Here is a 26,154-nt window from a genome sequence, read left to right on the forward strand (position 1 = left end):
ATTAAAATTGGTAACAATGGTCTCAGTAAGGACGTCTTTGGGTTTTTTATTCAAATTGGTAAGAATGGTCTCAGTAAGGATGTATTTGAGTTTTATAATTCAAATTGGTAAGAATGGTCTCAGGAAGGATGTATTTGAGTTTTATAATTCAAATTGGTAAGAATGATCTCAGTGAGGACATATTTGAGTTTTATAATTAAAATTGGTAAGAATGGTCTCAGGAAGGACGTATTTGAGTTTTATAATTCAAATTGGTAAGAATGATCTCAGTGAGGACATATTTGGGTTTTTTATTCAAATTGGTAAGAATGGTCTCAGTAAGGACGTATTTGAGTTTTATAATTCAAATTGGTAAGAATGATCTCAGTGAGGACATATTTGGGTTTTTTATTCAAATTGGTAAGAATGGTCTCAGTGAGGACATATTTGGGTTTTTTATTCAAATTGGTAAGAATGGTCTCAGTGAGGACATATTTGAGTTTTATAATTCAAATTGGTAAGAATGGTCTCAGTGAGGATGCATTTGAGTTGTATAATTCAAATTGGTAAGAATGGTCTCAGTGAGGACATATTTGAGTTTTATAATTAAAATTGGTAAGAATGGTCTCAGTGAGGACATATTTGAGTTTTATAATTAAAATTGGTAAGAATGGTCTCAGTGAGGACATATTTCGGTTTTTTATTCAAATTGGTAAGAATGGTCTCACTCGGTAAGGATGCATTTGAGTTTTATAATTAAAATTGGTAAGAATGATCTCAGTGAGGACATATTTGAGTTTTATAATTAAAATTGGTAAGAATGGTCTCAGTGAGGACATATTTGGGTTTTTTATTCAAATTGTTACGAATGGTCTCAGAAAGAATGCATTTGAGTTTTATAATTAATATTGGTAAGAAGGGTCTCAGCAAGGACGTATTTGAGTTTTATAATTAAAATTGGTAAGAATGATCTCAGTGAGGACATATTTGAGTTTTATAATTAAAATTGGTAAGAATGGTCTCAGGAAGGACATATTTGGGTTTTTTATTCAAATTGTTACGAATGGTCTCAGAAAGAATGCATTTGAGTTTTATAATTAAAATTGGTAACAATGGTCGCAGTAAGGACGTATTTGAGTTTTATAATTAAAATTGGTAACAATGGTTTCAGTAAGGACGTATTTGGGTTTTTTATTCTCATTGGTAAGAATGGTCTCAGGAAGGACGTATTTGAGTTTTATAATTAAAATTGGTAAGAATGGTCTCAGTGAGGACATATTTGAGTTTTATAATTAAAATTGGTAAGAATGGTCTCAGTGAGGACATATTTGAGTTTTATAATTAAAATTGGTAAAAATGGTCTCAGTGAGGACATATTTGGGTTTTTTATTCAAATTGGTAACAATGGTCTCAGTAAGGATGTATTTGAGTTTTATAATTAAAATTGGTAAGAATGGTCTCAGGAAGGACGTATTTGAGTTTAATATTTCAAATTGGTAAGAATGGTCTCAGTGAGGATGCATTGGGAGTTTTATAATTCAAATTGGTAAGAATGGTCTCAGTGAGGACATATTTGAGTTTTATAATTAAAATAGGTAAGAATGGTCTCAGTGAGGACATATTTGGGTTTTTTATTCAAATTGGTAAGAATGGTCTCAGTTAGGATGCATTTGAGTTTTATAATTAAAATTGGTAAGAATGATCTCAGTGAGGACATATTTGAGTTTTATAATTAAAATTGGTAAGAATGGTCTCAGGAAGGACATATTTGGGTTTTTTATTCAAATTGGTAAGAATGGTCTCATTAAGGATGCATTTGAGTTTTATAATTCAAATTGGTAACAATGGTCTCAGTAAGGATGCATTTGAGTTTTATAATTCAAATTGGTAACAATGGTCTCAGTAAGGATGTATTTGAGTTTTTTTTATTCAAATTGGTACGAATGGTCGCAGTAAGGATGCATTTGAGTTTTGTAATTAAAATTGGTAAGAATGGTCGCAGTAAGGATGTATTTGAGTTTTATAATTCAAATTGGTAAGAATGGTCTCAGGAAGGACGTATTTGGGTTTTTTATTCAAATTGGTAAGAATGGTCTCATTAAGGACGCATTTGAGTTTTATAATTCAAATTGGTAACAATGGTCTCAGTAAGGATGTATTTGAGTTTTTTTTTATTCAAATTGGTACGAATGGTCGCAGTAAGGATGCATTTGAGTTTTGTAATTAAAATTGGTAAGAATGGTCGCAGTAAGGATGTATTTGAGTTTTATAATTCAAATTGGTAAGAATGGTCTCAGTAAAGATGTATTTGAGTTTTTTTTATTCAAATTGTTACGAATGGTCTCAGAAAGGATGCATTTGAGTTTTATAATTAAAATTGGTAAGAATGGTCTCAGTGAGGATGCATTTGAGTTGTATAATTCAAATTGGTAAGAATGGTCTCAGTGAGGACATATTTGAGTTTTATAATTAAAATTGGTAAGAATGGTCTCAGTGAGGACATATTTGAGTTTTATAATTAAAATTGGTAAGAATGGTCTCAGTGAGGACATATTTCGGTTTTTTATTCAAATTGGTAAGAATGGTCTCACTCGGTAAGGATGCATTTGAGTTTTATAATTAAAATTGGTAAGAATGATCTCAGTGAGGACATATTTGAGTTTTATAATTAAAATTGGTAAGAATGGTCTCAGTGAGGACATATTTGGGTTTTTTATTCAAATTGTTACGAATGGTCTCAGAAAGAATGCATTTGAGTTTTATAATTAATATTGGTAAGAAGGGTCTCAGCAAGGACGTATTTGAGTTTTATAATTAAAATTGGTAAGAATGATCTCAGTGAGGACATATTTGAGTTTTATAATTAAAATTGGTAAGAATGGTCTCAGGAAGGACATATTTGGGTTTTTTATTCAAATTGTTACGAATGGTCTCAGAAAGAATGCATTTGAGTTTTATAATTAAAATTGGTAACAATGGTCGCAGTAAGGACGTATTTGAGTTTTATAATTAAAATTGGTAACAATGGTTTCAGTAAGGACGTATTTGGGTTTTTTATTCTCATTGGTAAGAATGGTCTCAGGAAGGACGTATTTGAGTTTTATAATTAAAATTGGTAAGAATGGTCTCAGTGAGGACATATTTGAGTTTTATAATTAAAATTGGTAAGAATGGTCTCAGTGAGGACATATTTGAGTTTTATAATTAAAATTGGTAAAAATGGTCTCAGTGAGGACATATTTGGGTTTTTTATTCAAATTGGTAACAATGGTCTCAGTAAGGATGTATTTGAGTTTTATAATTAAAATTGGTAAGAATGGTCTCAGGAAGGACGTATTTGAGTTTAATATTTCAAATTGGTAAGAATGGTCTCAGTGAGGATGCATTGGGAGTTTTATAATTCAAATTGGTAAGAATGGTCTCAGTGAGGACATATTTGAGTTTTATAATTAAAATAGGTAAGAATGGTCTCAGTGAGGACATATTTGGGTTTTTTATTCAAATTGGTAAGAATGGTCTCAGTTAGGATGCATTTGAGTTTTATAATTAAAATTGGTAAGAATGATCTCAGTGAGGACATATTTGAGTTTTATAATTAAAATTGGTAAGAATGGTCTCAGGAAGGACATATTTGGGTTTTTTATTCAAATTGGTAAGAATGGTCTCATTAAGGATGCATTTGAGTTTTATAATTCAAATTGGTAACAATGGTCTCAGTAAGGATGCATTTGAGTTTTATAATTCAAATTGGTAACAATGGTCTCAGTAAGGATGTATTTGAGTTTTTTTTATTCAAATTGGTACGAATGGTCGCAGTAAGGATGCATTTGAGTTTTGTAATTAAAATTGGTAAGAATGGTCGCAGTAAGGATGTATTTGAGTTTTATAATTCAAATTGGTAAGAATGGTCTCAGGAAGGACGTATTTGGGTTTTTTATTCAAATTGGTAAGAATGGTCTCATTAAGGACGCATTTGAGTTTTATAATTCAAATTGGTAACAATGGTCTCAGTAAGGATGTATTTGAGTTTTTTTTTATTCAAATTGGTACGAATGGTCGCAGTGAGGATGCATTTGAGTTTTGTAATTAAAATTGGTAAGAATGGTCGCAGTAAGGATGTATTTGAGTTTTATAATTCAAATTGGTAAGAATGGTCTCAGTAAAGATGTATTTGAGTTTTTTTTATTCAAATTGTTACGAATGGTCTCAGAAAGGATGCATTTGAGTTTTATAATTAAAATTGGTAAGAATGGTCGCAGTGAGGATTTATTTGAGTTTTATAATTCAAATTGGTAAGAATGGTCTCAGTGAGGACATATTTGAGTTTTATAATTAAAATTGGTAAGAATGGTCTCAGTGAGGACATATTTGGGTTTTTTATTCAAATTGGTAAGAATGGTCTCAGTGAGGACATATTTGAGTTTTATAATTAAAATTGGTAAGAATGGTCTCAGTGAGGACATATTTGGGTTTTTTATTCAAATTGTTACGAATGGTCTCAGAAAGGATGCATTTGAGTTTTATAATTAAAATTGGTAAGAATGGTCGCAGTAAGGATGTATTTGAGTTTTATTATTAAAATTGGTAAGAATGGTCTCAGTGAGGATGCATTTGAGTTTTATAATTCAAATTGGTAAGAATGGTCTCAGTGAGGACATATTTGAGTTTTATAATTAAAATTGGTAAGAACGGTCTCAGTGAGGACATATTTGGGTTTTTTATTCAAATTGGTAATAATGGTCTCAGTAAGGATGCATTTGAGTTTTATAATTAAAATTGGTAAGAATGGTCGCAGTAAGGATGTATTTGAGTTTTATTATTAAAATTGGTAAGAATGGTCTCAGTGAGGATGCATTTGAGTTTTATAATTCAAATTGGTAAGAATGGTCTCAGTGAGGACATATTTGAGTTTTATAATTAAAATTGGTAAGAACGGTCTCAGTGAGGACATATTTGGGTTTTTTATTCAAATTGGTAATAATGGTCTCAGTGAGGATGCATTTGAGTTTTATAATTCAAATTGGTAAGAATGGTCTCAGTGAGGACATATTTGAGTTTTATAATTAAAATTGGTAAGAATGGTCTCAGGAAGGACGTATTTGGGTTTTTTATTCAAATTGGTAAGAATGGTATCATTAAGGACGCATTTGAGTTTTATAATTCATATTGGTAAGAATGGTCTCAGAAAGGATGCATTTGAGTTTTATAATTAAAATTGGTAAGAATGGTCGCAGTAAGGATGTATTTGAGTTTTATAATTCAAATTGGTAAAAATGGTCTCAGTAAAGATGTATGAGTTTTTTTTATTCAAATTGTTACGAATGGTCTCAGAAAGGATGCATTTGAGTTTTATAATTAAAATTGGTAAGAATGGTCGCAGTAAGGATGTATTTGAGTTTTATAATTCAAATTGGTAAGAATGGTTGCAGTAAGGATGTATTTGAGTTTTATAATTCAAATTGGTAACAATGGTCTCAGTAAGGATGTATTTGAGTTTTTTTTATTCAAATTGGTACGAATGGTCGCAGTAAGGATGTATTTGAGTTGTTTTCAGGGGACCCCAAAGTATCAGAACTCGTACTATTTATATTAAATCCTCATTTATCACTCAAATGGCACAATTTTTGGCACAGGACCTTGAATATGCCAGGACCTTAAATGACGTGATGCAAATATTTGCCATGTCGATGCAAGCACCCTTGGATTTGACAGGAAAATGGTTGATCACTCTACCGCATTTTGCAATTCCATTGTCAGAAATCGGCAAATTCGATTGGTAATTATTGCTTTGAGTTCTTCATTTGTGTGTCCTTCCTCTGTAGACATTACTCTTCAGATAGCCCCAAAGAATAAAATCTGGCGGGGACAGATCTGGTGAGTGTGGGGCCCATTCAACAGCATGTCTTCAACTGATAACTGTCACCAGAGTGTATGTTCAGCGAGTTCAGTGAATCATTTGAAGTGTGGGGAGTGGCTCCATCCTGTTGAAAATATTGTTCCTCTCTCGAAACCCCCTTGCAACTTCTGAGGGCCCTCCACACCCTCCCATGAACTTGGATGTAACTTTTCTTGATAGTCAATGCCTTGCCTGTATCGTCCTGAAAGCACAAAGGGCCAAAAATTCCACATTTACTGATTGTGACCCAGGCCTAGTGGAGAGGTCGCTCGATAACTGACCGGGGATGTCAATCCCCAGTATGCTGTTCTCGTATTTGACAGGCCCACAAAGAAGGAAATGGGTCTTGCCATAAAACCAGACATTGTCAAGGAAGTTCAGTCTTTCTTCAATGTCATCTGCAAGCCACCGGCACTTTGTCGCTCTTTTCTGCATGTGGGCGGCAATCCGTTTGTGTTTAATCTGAATTCTGTATGGATACAGTATTAGTTTTACATCGTCGGTGAGAATTCTCACCGATTGACGTAAAATTCCAAGATTCCAACGTCAGAGAGATTTTTTTTGATTTTTTTTTGGGGGGGTTTCTGCCCACTTGATCATTAACACGGTCAATGCTCTAAGGAGACCTTACATCTTGAGGACGTCCCGAATGTGTTGGTCCTCCAGCATTTTTACCGTTGGGATTTGTGACAGTGCCTTTTTCTCTTGAGCGTCTTGGCCCAGGTAAATATCCGTGACTTGCTGGGTGCAGTGGTAATTTTCAACTCATGGTTATACTTGATTTGTCTTCTTGGAGGAGTGCGTTTTAAGAAAAATCTCCAAGGATTCACACAAGGGACTTTGGTGCATGAGGAGGCCATTTGACCCATCATGCCTGCACTACCTACCATCCACACAATCCAATATCCTCAAACCCCTATATCTCCAATGCATTGAGGTCCCCTTCCAGATCCGATTTAAACATATCCACCCCGTACGCTGCCACTACCTTTCCTCGGAGACCATTCTATGTATTGACAACTCTCTAACTGAAAGACCCTTGCCTTAAAGCAGTCGTAACTCTCATCTTTACCCTCAAGCTATGACCTCTGGTCCTAACACCATCCACTCTGCTGAAAAACTATGCTGCACCTATCTGTGTCCACACCCTTCATAATCTTAAACATCTCGATCAGATCCCATTGCAATTTCCTCCTTTCCAATATATAAAGTCTTGTCTCCTTCAACCGCTCCTCTTAGCTTAATCTTGCTAACCTGGAATCCATCTAGTAGCTTGACGCTGTACCTGCTCTATGGCAGCTTTTCCCTTCCTTGTAGTAACCAAAACTGAACACTATTCTAGATGAGGCCTCACTACTTACCTGTACAGTGTTGTCTACCTCCTTTGGTTTATAATTTATCCCTGCATGAATCCAACCGGAGGTCTCCATCGGGATGCATTTGAGTTGTATAATTCTAATTGGTGGATACTTCTATTTTGTGAAAGTTTGCTGTTATGATGTTGAAGAGCTTATTGGCAAAAAGAGTGGCAAAGGAGGTAAAATTCGCATTTGTTGTGTACTGTTTGCAGATCCTTCTTCATCTTCATCTTTATCATCATGGGATGATAGGTCAGGTGAAGATGAAGAGGTTAAGGGTGAGAACAAATGTGATGAGGATTCTTTCCTGAAGGCATTTCTGAATGAGCATGAATCAAGTGGGCAGGCGAACATCACTCACCTCCTGCAACGAGTGTTCTTATTCACACCACACAGCCGTGAGGTTCTGGGTTCTCTGGGGACTTACTGCGGGTTCTTTTGTGACTCTGCCTCTCTCTCTCCTCCCTTTTCTGTGGGCGTATCCCTGTGGTGTCATGGCATCTGCCTTTGTGTGCTTGGTGTAGCTCTGTGCTCGTGGTTGTCATTCTCCTTACTTCCTCTCCACTCCCCTCCCATTACATCGTGGATTTGTGCTTTTTTTGAATTCCTTTCCTCATTTCCACCTCCTCTCCCAGCCCCCGAGACAGAGCATAAGAGAAGAGAGCTTATGGCTTTGTTAAGAGAGAGGGAGCCAAACACCCCCTCCCCCCCTTCTGGGTATCCAATTTAAGAGCCTGTGGTACCCAATCGTGGTTATTTGTGAGGGTCCCCTCGGTCACTTTAATCTCAAAGGACCGACTCGCCTCAACTCCCAGACTCTCTTGGACCTGATCAATGTCCTCCCTGATGGTATCGTCACAGGTGTTTAGTTGCTCAGGTACAAATTCATTACTCTCATCATCCCAACCAATCCTGGCCCCCAACAGGTCTTCATCCATAAATACCCGGGCCGGTTCCGTTACACGGACCTCCAATATTTTTACCCCCTGTTGCTCTGCACAACCGTGCTGGCGCTGCACAATTCCAAATTCCTCTCCCTGTTGTTGCATTGCGGCATCCACACCAGCCCGATAATCTTCCAGGTCTTCATTTAGCAACCATTTCCGATCTACTTCCAAACATTCCAAATTTTCTTCCCAAAATTCCCCATTTACTTTTGAGTTTTCCCCTTTTACCTCAAGACATTCCCCATTTACTACCCGTTTTGAATCAAATTCTGTTGCCATTACCTGCTGCTCCTGTGCCCTATTTGTACCATTCTTTTGTTCTTCCTTTAATTCATTCGTTTGTTCTCTATGGGCACTCATTCCATCCTTCTTTCCCCTCATTCCTCTATCCATCGTGGCTATCATTTGTTCCTTCTGAGCATTAATTTTCTCACTCATTCCCTTCTTTTCTTTCTTTTGTTCATCCATTTTGTTATTCATTCCCTTTATATCTTCCCTCCTATTATTTTCCATTCGTTCCTCCATTCACCTCATATCTCCTCTCAATTCATTCCTTTTGGTATCCATTTTATCATTTTAGGCATATATTTTTGCCTTAAATTCACCCATAAAAATTTATTATCCTGGCCTGGAAATCCATCGGGTCTTTTTCCTGGCTCGATCGCTCCGGATCGGGGGAAGTTCCAACTTCACTCTCATACCCCTCTATCCCCGGCTCACTTCCAAAGTCTTCAGCATCCCCAACCCGCACGGCCATCTCACTCGCTTCTGCCATCCGTGGTGAGAAAGTAGTTCCCCGCGCGCATATTTTTACCTCAGGAACAGAAAAATCAATTAAATTTTTCGAATATGTGAGGTTACGCTTCGTACGCCAATTTACTGCAACAACATTTGACACCTCGGTACTATGGTAATTTTTTGAATTCCAAATGCTGGGTGCAATTTGCCCTCAGCCGGTGTCGGCAAAATAACTCGCACGAAACGGATTTAAAATGTACAAAAAGAAACAGGTTTTATCTATCTATAATTCCAGTAATCTCTGTCTGTACGTTTGTACGTTTGTCTGTTTGTCTGTTTGTCTGTGACCGCTGTTTCTCGACAACTACCGGTCCGATATACTTGAAACTTGCCAGGTATATTGCTGGGGACCCGAGGATGTGCCTTTTCAAGGTTTGAAATTAATCGGACAAGTACTTACCGAGCTATGGCGATTTAGCCGTTCGCCGTTCGCTTTGCCGTTGCGAATGGACCAAACCATTCATGTAAATAGAGGGGGGGGGGGGGTTCTGTGGTCGTTCGCTTTGGCTTTGCGAATGGACCAAACCATTCATGTAAATAGAGGGGGGGGTTCTGTGGTCGTTCGCTTTGGCTTTGCGAATGGACCAAACCATTCATGTAAATAGAGGGGGGGGTTCTGTGGTCGTTGCGAATGGACCAAACCATTCACATCGAATCATCGAATCACATCGAATGGACCAAACCGTTCGCTTTGGACCAAACCATTGCATGTAAATAGAGGGGGGGGTTCTGTGGTCGTTGCGAATGGACCAAACCATTCATGTTTTTTTTTTTGTTTTTTTTGGCAAGGAACGGGCACCCACGTACGGGCACGTCCTAGCTTATATATAGTACGGGCATGCCCTAGTTAAAAGAAATGCCGGTAACAAAGAAGCGCACGATCGAATAATTTCCTAAATTGGGACGTCCCCACAAACAGACTTGAAACACCGACACAGGGAAAGATAACTGAAAAGAATGTGTGTGTGAGTGCACTTAACTCTGATCACTGGTGGGGTCTCGTCAGGGGTTGTCAAAATAGTCCTGGGCATTGGCGGGAATCGCTCGCTCCTCCAGCCTTGCCTGTCTTCGTCGTCTTTGGTGGGAAACTGCAGCCCTCGGTCTGCGGCTCTGTTGCTGCCTCTGCACGTCTATCAGTGGTGTCTCTGAACATGGTCAGTCCGATCGCTTCCTGGAGCCCGTCGTCCTAGCACAATCGTTTGCTTCATTGTCCAGAACGAGAGAGATAAATGCCGACTGCCGCGATCCAGACCAGACGCAGAGAGCAGAAAGAAGCGAAGAGCAGAGTGAAGCGAAGAAGAAGAGAAGAGAGCGTAATGTCCACTGGCGCGTTCTTTTATCACCCAGGCTCTTACGTCATTTGTCCTCCTCGCCAATCAGCGAGCTGCTTCTTACCAGTCCTCCTGTCAATCAAGAACCCTGACCAACCACGGCTCCTCGGGGCGTGGCCTCGGCCTGCCCGTCCTGCGTGTGCCTCCCAAGTCAGGGTTGTCAGTGGTAGGGCTCAACGTCCTGGCTTCCGGTATGTTTTATTATCGAGTGCCATTAAATGCACGATTCTAGCCCTACGTGTCTAATGCGGTGCCATAAGGGACATAGGGATAAATCACAGAGGGAACAACATACAATGAAATAATTACATAATCCCTGAGCTAATTAACATGCACCCCTGGCCCCCACTTCGTGATGGGGAAGAATATACAAGCTTAATCCAAACACACGTTCTAAATAAGTACTTATTACATCAAGGTTTCTACATGACATTCTGAGCACCTACCCATACAAATCTACCTGGACTAAAGTATCCCTAACCCACAAACATAACAATACCCTTTGGACCCTTTACACCCATTAGATCTTCACATGCTTCAGACCTTCACACTCCTCAGACCTTCACACTCCTCAGACCTTTACACCCCTCAGACCTTTGCACTCTTCAGACCTTTGCACTTTTTCACCTTTGCACTCCTCAGACCTTTGCACTCCTCAGACCTTTGCACTCCTCAGACCTTTGCACTCCTCGGACCTTTGCACTCCTCGGACCTTTGCACTCCTCGGACCTTTGCACTCCTCGGACCTTTGCACTCCTCGGACCTTTGCACTCCTCGGACCTTTGCACTCCTCGGACCTTTGCACTCCTCAGACCTTTGCACTCCTCAGACCTTTGCACTCCTCAGACCTTTGAACACCTCTTAGACCTTTTCACCCCTTGGACACCTTTACACCCCTTGGACACCTTTGCACCGCTTGGACACCTTTGCACCGCTTGGACACCTTTGCACCGCTTGGACACCTTTGCACCGCTTGGACACCTTTGCACCGCTTGGACACCTTTGCACCGCTTGGACACCTTTGCACCCGCTTGGACACCTTTGCACCGCTTGGACACCTTTGCACCGCTTGGACACCTTTGCACCGCTTGGACACCTTTGCACCGCTTGGACACCTTTGCACCGCTTGGACACGTTTGCACCGCTTGGACACCTTTGCACCGCTTGGACACCTTTGCACCGCTTGGACACCTTTGCACCGCTTGGACACCTTTGCACCGCTTGGACAGCTTTGCACCGCTTGGACACCTTTTCACCCCTTGGACACCTTTTCACCCCTTGGACACCTTTGCACCCCTTGGACACCTTTGCACCCCTTGGACACCTTTGCACCCCTTGGACACCTTTACACCCCTTGGACACCTTTACACCCCTTGGACACCTTTACACCCCTTGGACACCTTTACACCCCTTGGACACCTTTACACCCCTTGGACACCTTTACACCCCTTGGACACCTTTACACCCCTTGGACACCTTTACACCCCTAGGACACCTTTACACCCATTGGACACCTTTACACCCATTGGACACCTTTACACCCCTTGGACACCTTTACACCCCTTAGACCCCGTCATACCCATTTCTTTTCTTTACACCCCTTGGACACCTTTGCACCGCTTGGACACCCCTTGTCACGCTGGGCTAGTGTTGGGCTAGCGGCTAGGGTGCCGGCTTAGGATCCTAGGATCCTGGGTTCGAATCTCTGTCGATCGCCGAATTAATGCCAGGGGGTTGACTCAGCCTGTCATCCTTCCGAGGTCGGCTAATTGAGTACCAGTTCACTGGTAATTCCCTGTTTGTCGTTGAAGGCGGCAAAAAATCCCTGGTGTTGGGCTAGCGGCTAGGGTGCCGGCTTAGGATCCTAGGATCCTGGGTTCGAATCTCGGTCGATCGCCGAATTAATGCCAGGGGGGTTGACTCAGCCTGTCATCCTTCCGAGGTCGGCTAATTGAGTACCAGTTCACTGGTAATTCCCTGTTTGTCGTTGAAGGCGGCAAAAAGGGTTGGCGTCAGGAAGGGCATCCGGCCGTAAAACATTGCTTCAAAAAGGGGACCAAAAAACAACAACTACCACGGTCCCCGAAAAGGCCAACCCCCGCTTTGCGGGGAAAAATGGCCTCTAAACGGTGGTTACACCCCTTAGACCACAATGATCCTGGTGTGTACCCCAGCTTAGAATAGGTACACCGTATCCCTGCGCATCGTAAGAGGCGATTAAGGGTTGGTGCCAGAAAGGGCATCCGGCCATAAAAACATTGCCTCAAACAGGGAACCATGATTGCCATGGGGCCCGCAAGGCTAACCCCTGCTCAAGCGGGGAAAATGGCCTAAAAAGGATCATTCATTCATTTTCACACCCCTTAGACCCCCTCAACCCCTGCATACCCATTTATACCCCTTCATACCCATTTAGACCCCTTCATACCCATTTAGACCCCTTCATACCCATTTAGACCCCTTCATACCCATTTAGACCCTTCATACCCATTTAAACCCCTTCATACCCATTTAGACCCCTTCATACCCATTTAGACCCCTTCATACCCATTTAGATCCCTTCATACCCATTTAGACCCCTTCATACCCATTTAGACCCCTTCATACCCATTTAGACCCCTTCATACCCATTTAGACCCCTTCACACCCATTTAGACCCCTTCATACCCATTTAGACCCCTTCATACCCATTTAGACCCCTTCATACCCATTTAGACCCATTTAGACCCCTTCATACCCATTTAGACCCCTTCATACCCATTTAGACCCCTTCATACCCATTTAGACCCCTTCATACCCATTTAGACCCCTTCATACCCATTTAGACCCCTTCATACCCATTTAGACCCCTTCATACCCATTTAGACACCTCCATACCAACTTAGACCCCTCCATACCCATTTAGACCCTTCCATACCCATTTAGACCCTTCCATACCCATTTAGACCCTTCCATACCCATTTCGACCCTTCCATACCAATTTAGACCCTTCCATACCCATTTAGACCCTACCATACCCATTTCGACCCTTCCATACCAATTTAGACCCTTCCATACCCATTTAGACCCTACCATACCCACTTAGACCCCTTCATACCCACTTCGACCCCTTCATACCCACTTAGACGCCTTCATACCCACTTAGACCCCTTCATACCCATTTAGACCCCTTCATACCCATTTAGACCCCTTCATACCCATTTAGACCCCTTCATACCCATTTAGACCCCTTCATACCCATTTGCCTCAAACCATTTAGCCTCAAAATACCCATTTAGACCCCTTCATATCCATTTAGACCCCTTCATACCCATTTAGACCCCTTCATACCCATTTAGACCCCTTCATACCCATTTAGACCCCTTCATACCCATTTAGACCCCTCCATACCCATTTAGACCCCTACATACCCATTTATACCGCTTCATACATATTGTTACGGATCTCAGAGACGGCACTCCCCTTAGCAAGGGGGGGTTAATCCCCTTGGCCTGTTAGGCCGGCCGTCTCTGGTCCTGGTACTTGTAACGCTCTTTTGCGGGGTGGGATTGATCAGGGTTATTGGTCCAGGTGTTCTCCCGAATACCTTTACCAATCCCTCCGCAAAACAGGGAGACAAGTACCGCTCGAACCACGGACAAGATGGTATTTGCCGAGCGGTTTAGCAATCCGCGGTTCGAGCCGTTATCAAGAGACTAAACCCGATTATAAAGCGTTAGCCAAATCGTGCCACAGGTACTCGATGGAAAGAAAGGACTAAAGCGATCGGGGGAGAATGAAACCAAAGAATAAGAAGGAACAGGTGGAATTTATTAATTATATACAAAACCAAAGAAGAGGAGGAATGCAAGTAATATACAGAAGAAAAAGCAGATACACAGGGCAAACCTTAAAACAGTCTTAATTATCAACGCCCAGACAGAACAAACACAGACTTACACGAAAGGGAATAGCAGGCAGGAATCACTGGACGAAGGAGAAGGGTCCGTGCAGGACAGCAGGGCTGGAAGGTTCGGCAGGGCACAGCAAGGAGGTCCGCTCCAGGTCCACGCTCCGGGCTGGCAGCGAACAGCCAACGGCAGCTCCACGTACTCGGTTTCACACGGTAGGGGCTTTCCGAAGCAGCTCCACGCAGCTTCGTCTCTCTCGTGCCTTCTCACCGACTCTCTTATTCAGGTTGCACCTTCTCACCCAACTCGTACCTTCTCCTCTCTCCTTCTTCGGAACCCTCTCACTCAACTCCAACTGGTTAAGCAGTCCCTTGCAGCCGCTTTTATTGCTGTGATGGAAATCAAGCCGCCTGCTCTGATAACACGCCTACCGGTTGGCTCACCGCGAGCCACACCTTGTTCTGGTGGCTCCTCCCCCTTCTTTCTCGGCTTGACCGCATGGCTAATGGCGGCTGGTGGGGAGTCAAACGAGCCAAACCAAGGGGCAGCGAACGCTGCCCGACTGTCACTTTGAAGCGTGGGTGAGGCGATTTGGGGAAATTGAAAGGGACCTATCTTATTTGATTAATGCAACCCAGATTCAACTATTGGGAACAGGTCCTTAACTGAAACACTTAATAATGAGATAACTACGGAGAGGTCCTATGGTTCGCTATGTGTCCTTCATGGACTAACTAGGGTGCGATCTTTAACAAGCCAATTGATGGGAATATTTACAGGGGGACATTTATGAGGGATGCATTTACTAAAATTTACTAGTGAAGGTTCTAAAAACTGTAACAATATTTAGACCCCTCCATATCCATTTAGGCCCCTCCATACCCATTTAGACCCCTCCATACCCATTTAGACCCCTCCATACCCATTTGGACCCCTCCATACCCATTTATACCCCTTCATACATATTTAGACCCCTCCATACCTATTTCAACCCTTTTGAGACATATGTCCCTTCTTTGACACTTTTCAGACCGTTGTATTTTTTTTTAAGACCATTTGGACACTTTAGACCCCTTTTGCTCTTTCACCCTTAGACCCATTTCGACCCCAGTAGGCCCCTTTTAAGAGCCTTAGACTCTTTAAACACGTTAGACCCCTTCATGACCCTTAAAACACTTTAGACCACTTAGAAAATCCCAAAAAATTCTCGATCTTTCTCTCTTGCTCTTCCTTGATATCTTTCATCAGATTCGTTGACCATTACCTCTTTCGATGGGTCTCTGTACCTTTTGGCTTTTGGTGATGTGCCATTGAAATTGTGATTGGATTGCCTCTAACTCTTTCTTGTCTTCCTCAGCGGAAGAGGGTTTGGCAGCAGGGAAAGGTGTGCCACCTTGCCTTGTGTACCTGCCAGAGATCGGCATCGAACCGGGAGGAGAAACATGGCTGGGAGTGCACAACCTCGAAAGGGTGAGGAATCCATGATTTGGGGAACTTAAAGCCTCCTATCCCCCATCTCTTCCTCTCTCTCAGGTTTTTCTTTATAATCGGATTCTTTCTTCTACTTTGAAATTTCCCTCCCTCACCAAACGATTTCATTTTTCTGCCCACACTATTATTGTTTTAACTCCCTCCTTGTTCTTAACTTCCACCGCCAGGCTGTTTTTTCTCGGCTCTTAATGCCATCTCCAGAGGAGCAGTTAGTTTGGTTGGACGATGGAAGTGTCCCGGAAGGTGGGACAGGAAGAAGAATCGGAATGCATGCGGCGGAAGAAGAGGCCACGGAAAAAGCTGCCATTCTTTACCTCTTCTCTTCTTTTGTCCGTGCCCGAGATGAGGTGTGGGATGAAGAAGGGGGAGGATGTGGAGGAAATAGAGAAAAATAATGATTTGAGTCGTGCAGGGATAGGGTGAGAGATTTCAACTTGTTTTGTTGTTGGTGATCACAGTAGCTGTAATTTCAGTTTTGTTTGCGCAGGCTTGCCATGTTCCCCATTCTCTCCTGAGCTGCGTGGAAAGATGTCAGAAGGTATGTGCTGTACAAGCAGGCACTGCACTTCTCACTTCCGGCCTGCTGTTCGATCAAAGTCCTCCTCACCAGCTCTTGCAGGTCCTACTTACTGGTAAGTGTACGACGCGATGAAGAATATGAATTAAGGTTTGGGGAGGAGGTGATTCTCATTCACAACCATATGAGCCAAACGACCTACCGCAGGTGGAGCCAAAGGTTGGGACTTTATGACAGCAGTGCTTGACACCCTGGGAGCTGGAGAAGCTCAGAGTGGAGGTGAAATGCAAGATGCAGAAGCAGTGAACGAAGCTCTCATTCCAGTTCTGGATGTTGTGGTCAAAGATCTCAAGGGCTTGCGCCTCGAAAGTCCGCAGCTGGAGCCCTTGTTAGAATTGCTCCTCACCTGGTCACGAAAACCCATTCTTGCTCAGGTTTGTCAATTTCTGAGTCTTTCTTTGTTGAGAATAGCATGCTTGTGGTGATGAACATAATGGCGTGTGTTTTACAATATTGTCAACTAAAACACGTTTTGGTCTATTGGCCTCTTACACCCTCCAAGGTATTAATGGAGCACCTGGGAAGTTCAACTTTGAGTGGAAGTGCATCATCCTTCAGCAGTTCGCTCCTGGGTCTTGCTCTTTCTCCGTCAGCTATTCCCTCGCCCCTTTCTCTCTCCCCCTCTGCCTTTCCTCTCTCACTTACACTCCCTCAGTCTGAGTATTTCCCTCATCCCACCCAGCTATCCCCTCTGGAGGTTCAAGCACAGAAAAGCAGGGTACACGAGGTGAGAAATGTCCACCTGCACGACCTTCTCTGTCCCGCCCTCCCCAACAACTCCCCAAACTCCCCCCCGCACCCCCTCCCCCGCATCCCCCCTCATTATGACCACTGCTTATTTGCTCCCTCTCTACCCTCACCTCAAAAAAATTTTTTTTTTTTTTTGTATACTGAATCGAGGCTCGTGAAAGAGCTAACATTTATTTCACAAACAAATCAACCAGACAAACAAAACATACAAAACGAGGGAGCGGAAGACAAGATGGGGAGAGGAGGGGAAGCACACAAACACAACACCTTAGAGCAGGGAGAAGCGCGGGAGGGAGAGGGCCTGGGGGGAGGAGGCGTGGGAAGTGGGGGGGGGGGGGGAGGGAGAAGTATAAAACACAAGGACACCAAGGACTTCCAGGACAGAAGTTGGTATTTCAAAAAAGTGGAATTGGGGTGAAATTAGCGGGGGTAGAAAAGATCAAGGTTTTGGATGGGGGAAGATAAGAGATGTTGGTGAACAGCTGTTTTAAAGACCTGGAGGGTGGAGTGGGATTGAAGAGAGTGGGGGGGGGGGGGGGGTGGGGAGAGGTAAAACTTAACTTTCTCCCCACCTTATCAAAACCTTACCTTCTCATTCCTTCTGGAGCATACACAAGGCCATCTCGTCAGACACAAGTACCAAGAGGCATTTGCCTCAATCTATCATATGGCTGTACTCTTGCTTTATTACTTGCAAAATCGAAGATTTTTCAAGTATATTGGTAGGTTGCGTTTGTGGTTCTGTCTGTCTGTCTGTCTGTTTGTCTGTCACCGGCCTACAGGTCACAATTCTAAACCGATCGTCACGAAACTTCACCAAGTTGTCTCGGTCGTCCCAATTGAGAAGCCTAGAAGCCTATTGATTTTGAGGTCAAAGGTCATCTGGAGGTCAAATTTATAAAATCGCCATTTTAAATCCGATTGACTTGAAAATTGAATAGCATTTGTATATTGTCACTAAATTGGGAAATGAAGTACTTTTGAGGTCAAAAGGTCAAAGGTCAACTCGAGGTCCAAAATTTAAAAACCCATCAATTTTCATCCGATTGACTTGAAAATAGAACAGCATTTGCGTATTGCCTCACTGAATTGGGAAACCAACTATTTTTGAGGTCAAAAGGTCAAAGGTCAACTCAAGGTCAAACTTCTAAAATCATCATTTTTCATCTGAAAAATCATCACTTTTCATCCTGTTGACCCAAGCTTTGATCATGATCGTAAATTTTAATCTTCATGAAATGGACAATTTGCTGTATCAATGGAAACTTTTTGGGGAGGGGCGGATTTTGCAAGTATCGTGCTCCGCATGACGTCTTCTTGTTTTAGTCTTTGCAAATGCACTTTGATTTAACAATGGCCTAGTGTTGAACCGGTTAAAAGAAGATCTCGTCTTGTTGGTGACGACTAGTGTATATTTGTGGCAGGGGATGGGTCGAACAATGGGTGAAATCAACAGGGCGTTGATTGAGGTATACTAACCGCCGTGGGAAGCTCGGAGAAGCTGAGTCTATTGTGGAGCCAACGTATCGGTGCTGTAGATATGGCTTTGCTCCTTTCATTTACGACTGTCCGTGGTGCTGAAATGTAGAGAAATACTGGAGACTGCCATGTGGCTGAACAAATGGTCCGGGAGGGTTCAAATGTCGAGAAACTGGCTTGGTGAGGCCTGTGTTCTCCATCGAGCAAGTCTTCATGGGACCGTTTGCTCAGCTTCACCGATGTAGAACATTTTGCAGAGTGAAGCTCATTCCATAAATCACATTGGTGGAGATGCAGTCAAACCTCTCCAAGCCGGTTGCTCACCGCCAGAAGTCACAAGTGCAAAGAGCAAAGCTTAGCTACAGGATCGGCTGGTGGCTCCCCACAGGATCAACGAGCGCCTTTCATTCACTTCAACCTCCCGTCTCTGAAACCTTCTCAATTTTCATTTATTGCTCAGGGTGGGTGGGTGGGGGGGGACGGGGGGAGGGTAGTTACAGCCGTTCTACTCGATGGTCCGCAGGATCGCTCGGTCTTAGATTTTCCAGTTGCTCTGCCTTGGGAGGCATCCCAAGAGATCAGGGGGCTCCAAGAAGGGTCCCCCCAAATCGGCAGAGTTTTGAACTACAACCTCAAGAGATGACTGTCAGCCCACTCGGGTATATTTATTACCCTGCACTCGCAAAGCAAAAAGCAGGGTTCGGCGATCAGTGGTGTATGTGTGGCGTACATGTGTGTCTGCATTTTAAAAATTCATTTTCTCGGCAACCGTTGACCCGATTGAAACGGAATTTTACCATAGGAGCGCCTCTGCCTGCATAATTTATTTTTATTTATAATTATGACGTCATGGGTCACGTGGTATGGACACCATCTTGGAAAAACGTTACACCTATATATCTCCGAAACCGCTCAATGGAAAAAATGGTGAAAAATGGCTCATTGTGAAGTATCATGGAGATGCCAATGATGATGTCAATGGTGCCTTAATTATGACCTAATAATTAGACAGGGAGAACTCTCATTCTGATCAGTTTGAAATTTCTTGAGCGTGATCTACACAACAATTATTTAGAGAATGTAAATTTATGATGTCATCGCTCACGTGGTCTGGCAGCCATGTTGGATCAAAGAAAAAAGAAAAAAACCTTCAAAAACAGAGTTGGCTCGCACGCACCTCGCAGGGTAATGAGTATTCTATGAATACCATGCAGTTTTTATTTTAGCACTTTTTAAAAGTTGTTTTAGGTTACTTATCGAATGTCCTGTCACTTCTTGTTTATTTCCCTATTGCTTTCACTTTTTCCCGGTTCCAGACCTCTTGGCTCTTAACCCCTTAAGCCTGAGCCTCACAGAAAAAAAGTCACTCTCATCCCCATGTGCCCCCTTGACCCCGCTCTGACCCACCTACCTCTGACTCACGCCCAGCCTACATAAACCACCACCCAAATCCCATCTCTCTCGCCCCGCCAAAGGGTCACTGCTTAGAACATCAGCTTCTCCTTGCTTCCTGCAGCGGTTAGCATGGGGCTATTGGGGCTTGTTCAATGTGCTGTTGATTCCATCCAGTTAAAAGGTAGGCTTACGGTACAGCCTCCGTGAAGATCTGTTGATGATACATTTTCCTTTTCTCCTTTTATCAACACAGCTCATTTCCCGACTCCATGGTTGCGTCTCTGGAATTATTCGTTCCTTACTTCAGAACCAAACAACTCGTCGACACCTGCTAACGTGGCTCGGCAACTTCTTGCACGCCAATGGCCCTCATCGCACCCTCTGGGCCAGCCAGGCTCCCGTGGTGACTCTGTCGTCGGACGCCTGCTTACTCAACCTGGCCGGGGTCCTCGTACGCCTTTGCCGTCCATTTTCACAGCCTGGTTGTCATCTTCTGCCCACCTTTGACCCCCTGTACTGCTTAGCTACCGGTCTACCTCTTGAAGAAAGACAGCAAAAAGGGGTTCATATGAAAGGTGTGCGTGTTGTTTTATATTATTTTGTTTGCTCTATAATAAGCCTTTCCTTCTCTATCATTTAATGTCTTTAAATTTAATGGATTTATTTTCTTTATGTAATAACCATGGTAAATGAAACTGCTTTACCACTTCTGCCTTTTCCACCTTGTTTCTTCACCTGTAACTTTTCGTTTCAGTTAAAACTAACCAACCAATTGTCTCTACTCGTCCTGCCACATTTTTCCATCCTTTTCAGGGTTAGAGAAGGAGACGCCCTTCCTACCTCGTGGCACGGTATCACCTGATTTTCCACCATCTTTCAACATGCTCACGGAAGTCTTTCACATGGCACAGTTCTCTCTTGGTGTTGTTCTACATCGGTACTGCATTTGGATACCACTTTCTTTATTTTTACCTCTACCACCAAAGATGGATGGATGTTATATTTTCACCGTTGTCTGTTTGTTTGTTTGTCTGTATGTCTGTCTGTGAACAAGATATCTCAAAAAGTTGTGGACGGATTCGGACGAACTTTGGCAAAGATGTAGTGTATGTGACACGGACTAAATGATTAGATTTTGGTGAAGATCCGGGTTCAGATCCAGCTATTATAATTTATAAAGTGATTCTTCACCATTGGTAGATCGGGCAACAAACGATACATAGAAGGATATCTCAAAAAGTTATGGCCGGATTTGGACAAAGCCTGGTGGAGAGGTGGTGTATGTTACACGGACTAAACGATTTGATTTTGGTGAAGATCTGAATATGGATTTGGATACCATGATTATTTCCATCCTTTTCGTTGGTGAGGAGCCGTTGGTGAGGTATGTGGATGGGCAAAAGGACCACCGAGGCACTCGGAAACATGGTGGTGGGATGATGAAGTTGGAAAGAGGATTGACGAGAAGAGGAAGAAGTTCAAGGAGTGGCAGAAGGCGAAGGGTACGGGAGCAGAAACAGCAGAGCATGAAAGTTATAAGGCAGCCAGGAAGGCTGCAAAGAAAGAGGTAGCAAAGGCGCAGGAGGCATGTAGGAAAATGTTTGGAGAACGCTTGGATTCGGAAGAGAGTCAGAAAGCAGTATTCAGGATTGCAAAGCACATAGTGAAAGAGAGGTGTGATGTGATGGGGGTGAGTTGCTTGAAGGATGAAGTGGGACAAATCGTTGGCGACCCAGATGGAATTAAAGGAAGATGGAAAAGATATATGGAAATGCTGTTGAATACAGAGAATGAATGGGATGGCAACATAGAGAGTAACCCAGTTTTAGGACCGGCAGAGAAGATAACTGAGAAGGAAGTTGAGGAAGCGATAAAAGCAATGAAGAGTGGAAAAGCGGGAGGGCCGACGGGAGTTGTGGGAGATATGTTGAAGGCAGCAGGAAGTTGGGGTGTGAAGAGAATGACAGAGATCTGTAATCTGGTGGTGAAAGAAGGCCGCATTCCAGTGGATTGGGAACTGAGTACCCTCGTCCCTCTATACAAGGGGAAAGGTGACCCTCTGGAGTGTGGCTCGTACCGAGCGATAAAGTTATTGGAGCATGGAATGAAGGTATTGGAAAGGGTGTTGGAGAGGAGGATAAGGAAGAAGGTGAAGATCGACGAAATGCAGTTTGGATTTATGCCAGGAAGAGGAACGACAGATGCGCTTTTCATTGTGAGGCAGTTGCAGGAGAGGTACATGGAGAAGAGGAAGAAGTTGTTTTTGGGGTTTGTTGATCTGGAGAAAGCATTCGATAGGGTTCCACGCAAAGTATTGACATGGGCATTGAGGAAGTTAGGAGTGGAGGAATGGTTGATCAGAGTAGTGATGGCAATGTACAAAAGAGCGCGCACAGCTGTAAGGACGAAGGACGGGAACAGTGGTGAGTTTGAGGTGAAGGTGGGAGTGCATCAGGGGTCGGTACTAAGTCCACTACTATTTGTAGCTGTGATGGAGGTGCTGGCTCAGAACGTAAAGGAGGGTTTACCGTGGGAGTTGTTGTATGCAGATGATCTGGTGTTTATTGCGGAAAGTATGGATGGACTGAAGGAAAAGATGAACAAGTGGAAGGAATGTATGGAGACAAAAGGTCTGAAGGTGAATATCGGAAAGACGAAGGTGATGGCAAGTGGTAAAGCATGTGGTGAGGCGGAAAGAACTGGGAAGTGGCCGTGTGCTGTGTGCAGGAAGGGTGTCGGAGTGAACTCCATTCAATGTACAATGTGCGCTGAGTGGGTTCATCAAAAATGTAGTGGTCTGAGAGGGTCATTTACCAGTGTGGCAGCTACATTCAAATGTAAGGTGTGCACAGAGGGAGCTGCAGATGGAGGAAATGTTGAGTTGGATCTTGGAGACGGCGTGAAGCTGGAAGGTGTGAAAACATTTTGCTACCTCGGAGACATGCTGAATGGAGAAGGTGGATCAGACTCGGCAACGGTTGCTCGAGTGAGATGTGCATGGAAGAAGTTTCGGGAACTGAGTGGCGTGCTGATGAGGAGGAGAGTGTTGCTGAAGCTGAAGGGAAAGGTGTATGCTGCATGTGTGAGAAGTGTTATGATTTATGGGAGCGAGACATGGGTAATGAACGTAGAGCAGCAACGAAGGCTGGAAAGGGTGGAAATGCGAATGGTTCGATGAATGTGCAGAGTATCGTTGAGAGAGAGGAAGACAAATGATGAATTGCGAAAAATGATGGGAATATTGCCTGTGATTGATGCTGTGAAGAGGAACAGGTTGAGATGGTTTGGTCATGTGTTGAAGAAGGATGAAAGTGACTGGTTGAGAAGAGTGATGGAAATTAATGTAAAAGGAAGTAGAGGATGGGGAAGACCGAGAAAGACTTGGCTAAAGATGGTGGAAGAAGAAATGCGGGCAAGGGGGTTAACAAGGAGAGATGCAGAAAACAGGGCAAAATGGAGAAGATTGTCATGGGGACCGCAAGGCTAACCCCCGCTTTAGCAGGGAAAATGGCCTAAAAATGCATGTTGTTGTTGTTGTTGTATACCATGATTATTTAATTCTTAAGTGATTCTTCACCATTGAGAGATCGGGCGAAAATCAATATATAACATGAGATTTAAATAAGTTATGCAAGAGTTATGACTAAACTTGGGGGACGAGTTGGTTAGGTGACAAGAACAAGCCGATTCGATTTTGGTTCAGGTCCGAATCCGGATCCGGCCTATCATTGGGATACAAAACAAACTGTTTAGCCTGGCGGAGGTATGGTCTCTCACGAGTGCCGTTCTAGTTTACTTTCTCTTTATTTCTTCTTCTTTGCTTATTTTCCTCTCCTAACAGGACAGTGCAGTGGTAGCTTTCTTACCTTAATTCTGTCAAGTCTTGGTTTGATTCCCGACCCGACTGTAAACTGATGTATCGGTGTTTCACAGGCAGGGTGGTTCATCAATACGTGTGCCAACTCTCGGATGGCTGTTAACCCAGGTATCCCACCTCCCGGCATTAGTTGGTGGACATTGAATATCCCACTGTCATTCACGAAGAGGAAGCGATTTATTTCCAGCATCTGAATAAGTTCAAAATCCCTGCCTAAACCACCTTTGGTGGAACGTCAGGTCTGGCCAACCAGTTCGTGAAACGCCTCCCTCTCGGTTAACGGGATTTATTGCGATCGTTAAAAGTAGTAGTTATTTGCGGAAGGAGAAAATAGACTGAGATGGACAAACAAGGGATGCAGGTAATGATGAGGCATAAGGGAGAACACAAGGGGTGGACAAGATGGATAAAAAAAAAAAACCACCTTTAGAGGCCATTTTTCCCCGCAAGCAGGGGTTGGCCTTTTTCGGGAACCGTGGTTGTTGTTGTTTTTCGGTCCCCTTTTTGAAGCAATGTTTTGCGGCCGGATGCCCTTCCTGACGCCAACCCTTTTTGCCGCCTTTAACGACAAACAGGGAATTACCAGTGAACTGGTCCTCAATTAGCCGACCTCGGAAGGATGACAGGCTGAGTCAACCCCCCTGGCGTTAATTCAGCGATCGACCGGGATTCGAACCCAGGATCCTAGGATCCTAAGCCGGCACCCTAGCCGCTAGCCCAACACCAGGGTTAAGATGGATACACAAGCAAAATTTTTGGGAGGGGAGGGGTTGTTTAACAGGTGTAGAAAAGATCATGATTTTGGATGGGGGTGACCTGAGATGGTGGTGAACAGCTGTCTTGAAGACCTGGAGGGAAGATTAAGATTGAAGAGAGTATGGAAGGTGGTTTCACAGGTGGGAAAAAGAGGAATAAATGAGTGGAGCTGAGCAGTGGTTCTGGATTGAAGTAGTTTCACTGGGAGGGGATTGCTGATGGATTGCGTGCGTCCTGCAGATACCTGAGGGGGACAAAACCCAGAGAGGGCAGAAGGTGCAAGTCTTGACGATGTGCCATGAGGTTTTAGACGAGGAAGACAAGTTTGAAAACTCATTCTTGAGATTTAACAGATGTTGTTTTGTGGCTCTCCAGGGAGTAGACACATTTGTCGCGAACTTTGTGGAATTATCTGAGGTTGTCTTCAGTTGGATTTGCCTTCCAGGAGGAGAATGAAAGTTTTTTTTTCACGGTAACTGCATCACCACAGGATTTAGAGTATGAAGAGGAGGAGGATGGTATGTATCATTGAAGATGAGATGGGATTAATCTGTGCATAACAGAGAGGAGGTTTTTGTAGAAGAATTCCCAGGCTGAACGGTAATATCAGTGGTGTTGAATATAAGAGACCAGTTCTGAGGTGTAAGAAAATAATAATAATAATAATAATATATATATATATATATATATACACACGTACACACACACACAGGTTGAACACCCTAACTTGACTGGGAAGCAAGGCACAGATTGAGTCTCACCCCAGCAATTGCTGCACAACCTGTTAGCAACAAGAGTAGCCTGCCACGCTGACACGTTGTCTCTGCCCCGCTCTTCGACAATCAGGAGGTTTGCAGTCAGGAATATTAAATTTAGCTAAGGAAGCACACTAACCCTATGACATGACACTGACGTCATGCACATCAATTATACCAACACATCACCTCCAAACTAGGAGGCATCCGCGTGGTACTCAAGTCTTTGCAGACTGAGATTAAAGCTCTACGGTCACAAATAGACAAAGGCAGAGATGTCGATCTAGATTTCGCCCTTGTTATGGGCTCATCAGGGCAACATACTGCACATTGTCTATTTGTGACCAATCTAAACCATTAATATACACAGGTTGAACTCCCTAAGGTCAGTGTCATGTCACAGGGTTCGTGTGCTTCCTTAGTCAAATTTAATGTTCCTGACTGCAAACCTCCTGATTGTTACCAAAATATGAAATGTATATACAATGCTCTCAGCACACAAAATGCTAATACAGCACTCTGCTGATGTAAAGGAGATGGCTGTGGTATAACAAACAGTGCCAGCTAGCAGTTGTGTGTGACACTCGATGGCAGGCAACACCGACCGAACAGGTCATGTAAATTCAGCGTACATAATAACATTTCGAGTACTTCATATGCAAAATACTTGTCGATAAAGTACAGCATGACAAGATGATCTGTTCAATTATACTTTTATACTCGGGCAATGCTTTGGATGGCATAACAAGAAGGATTGCAGCACATCGACCTCGGTGCATCCGACGGTGCTGACAAATGTGCTCAACTGGTTACATCACTTCCTTTTGCTGTTCTCATTTTACACAAATGGCCAGCAGGAGGTTGTAACTCACAAA

The 26,154-nt window shown here is 43.2% G+C and overlaps 1 protein-coding gene across 13 annotated transcripts in view; it reads left to right on the forward strand.

Annotated features, from left to right (window-relative positions):
- Window positions 1–26,154, forward strand: part of UBE4A (ubiquitination factor E4A) — a 104,912-nt gene that overhangs the window by 35,652 nt on the left and 43,106 nt on the right. For all 13 annotated transcript variants that reach the window (XM_078768528.1, XM_068136338.2, XM_078768527.1 and 10 more), the window contains exons 3-10: window positions 7,446–7,631; window positions 15,557–15,669; window positions 15,858–16,037; window positions 16,178–16,322; window positions 16,415–16,641; window positions 16,770–16,994; window positions 20,145–20,466; window positions 20,705–20,828. In XM_078768528.1, the coding sequence (XP_078624654.1) occupies window positions 7,446–7,631; window positions 15,557–15,669; window positions 15,858–16,037; window positions 16,178–16,322; window positions 16,415–16,641; window positions 16,770–16,994; window positions 20,145–20,466; window positions 20,705–20,828 (1,522 nt within the window). The remainder of the gene's footprint in view (window positions 1–7,445; window positions 7,632–15,556; window positions 15,670–15,857; window positions 16,038–16,177; window positions 16,323–16,414; window positions 16,642–16,769; window positions 16,995–20,144; window positions 20,467–20,704; window positions 20,829–26,154) is intronic.

Source organism: Myxine glutinosa, chromosome 14 (genome assembly GCF_964187855.1).
Source record: "Myxine glutinosa chromosome 14, kmMyxGlut1.1, whole genome shotgun sequence".
In the NCBI taxonomy this organism is placed as follows: domain Eukaryota; kingdom Metazoa; phylum Chordata; class Myxini; order Myxiniformes; family Myxinidae; genus Myxine; species Myxine glutinosa.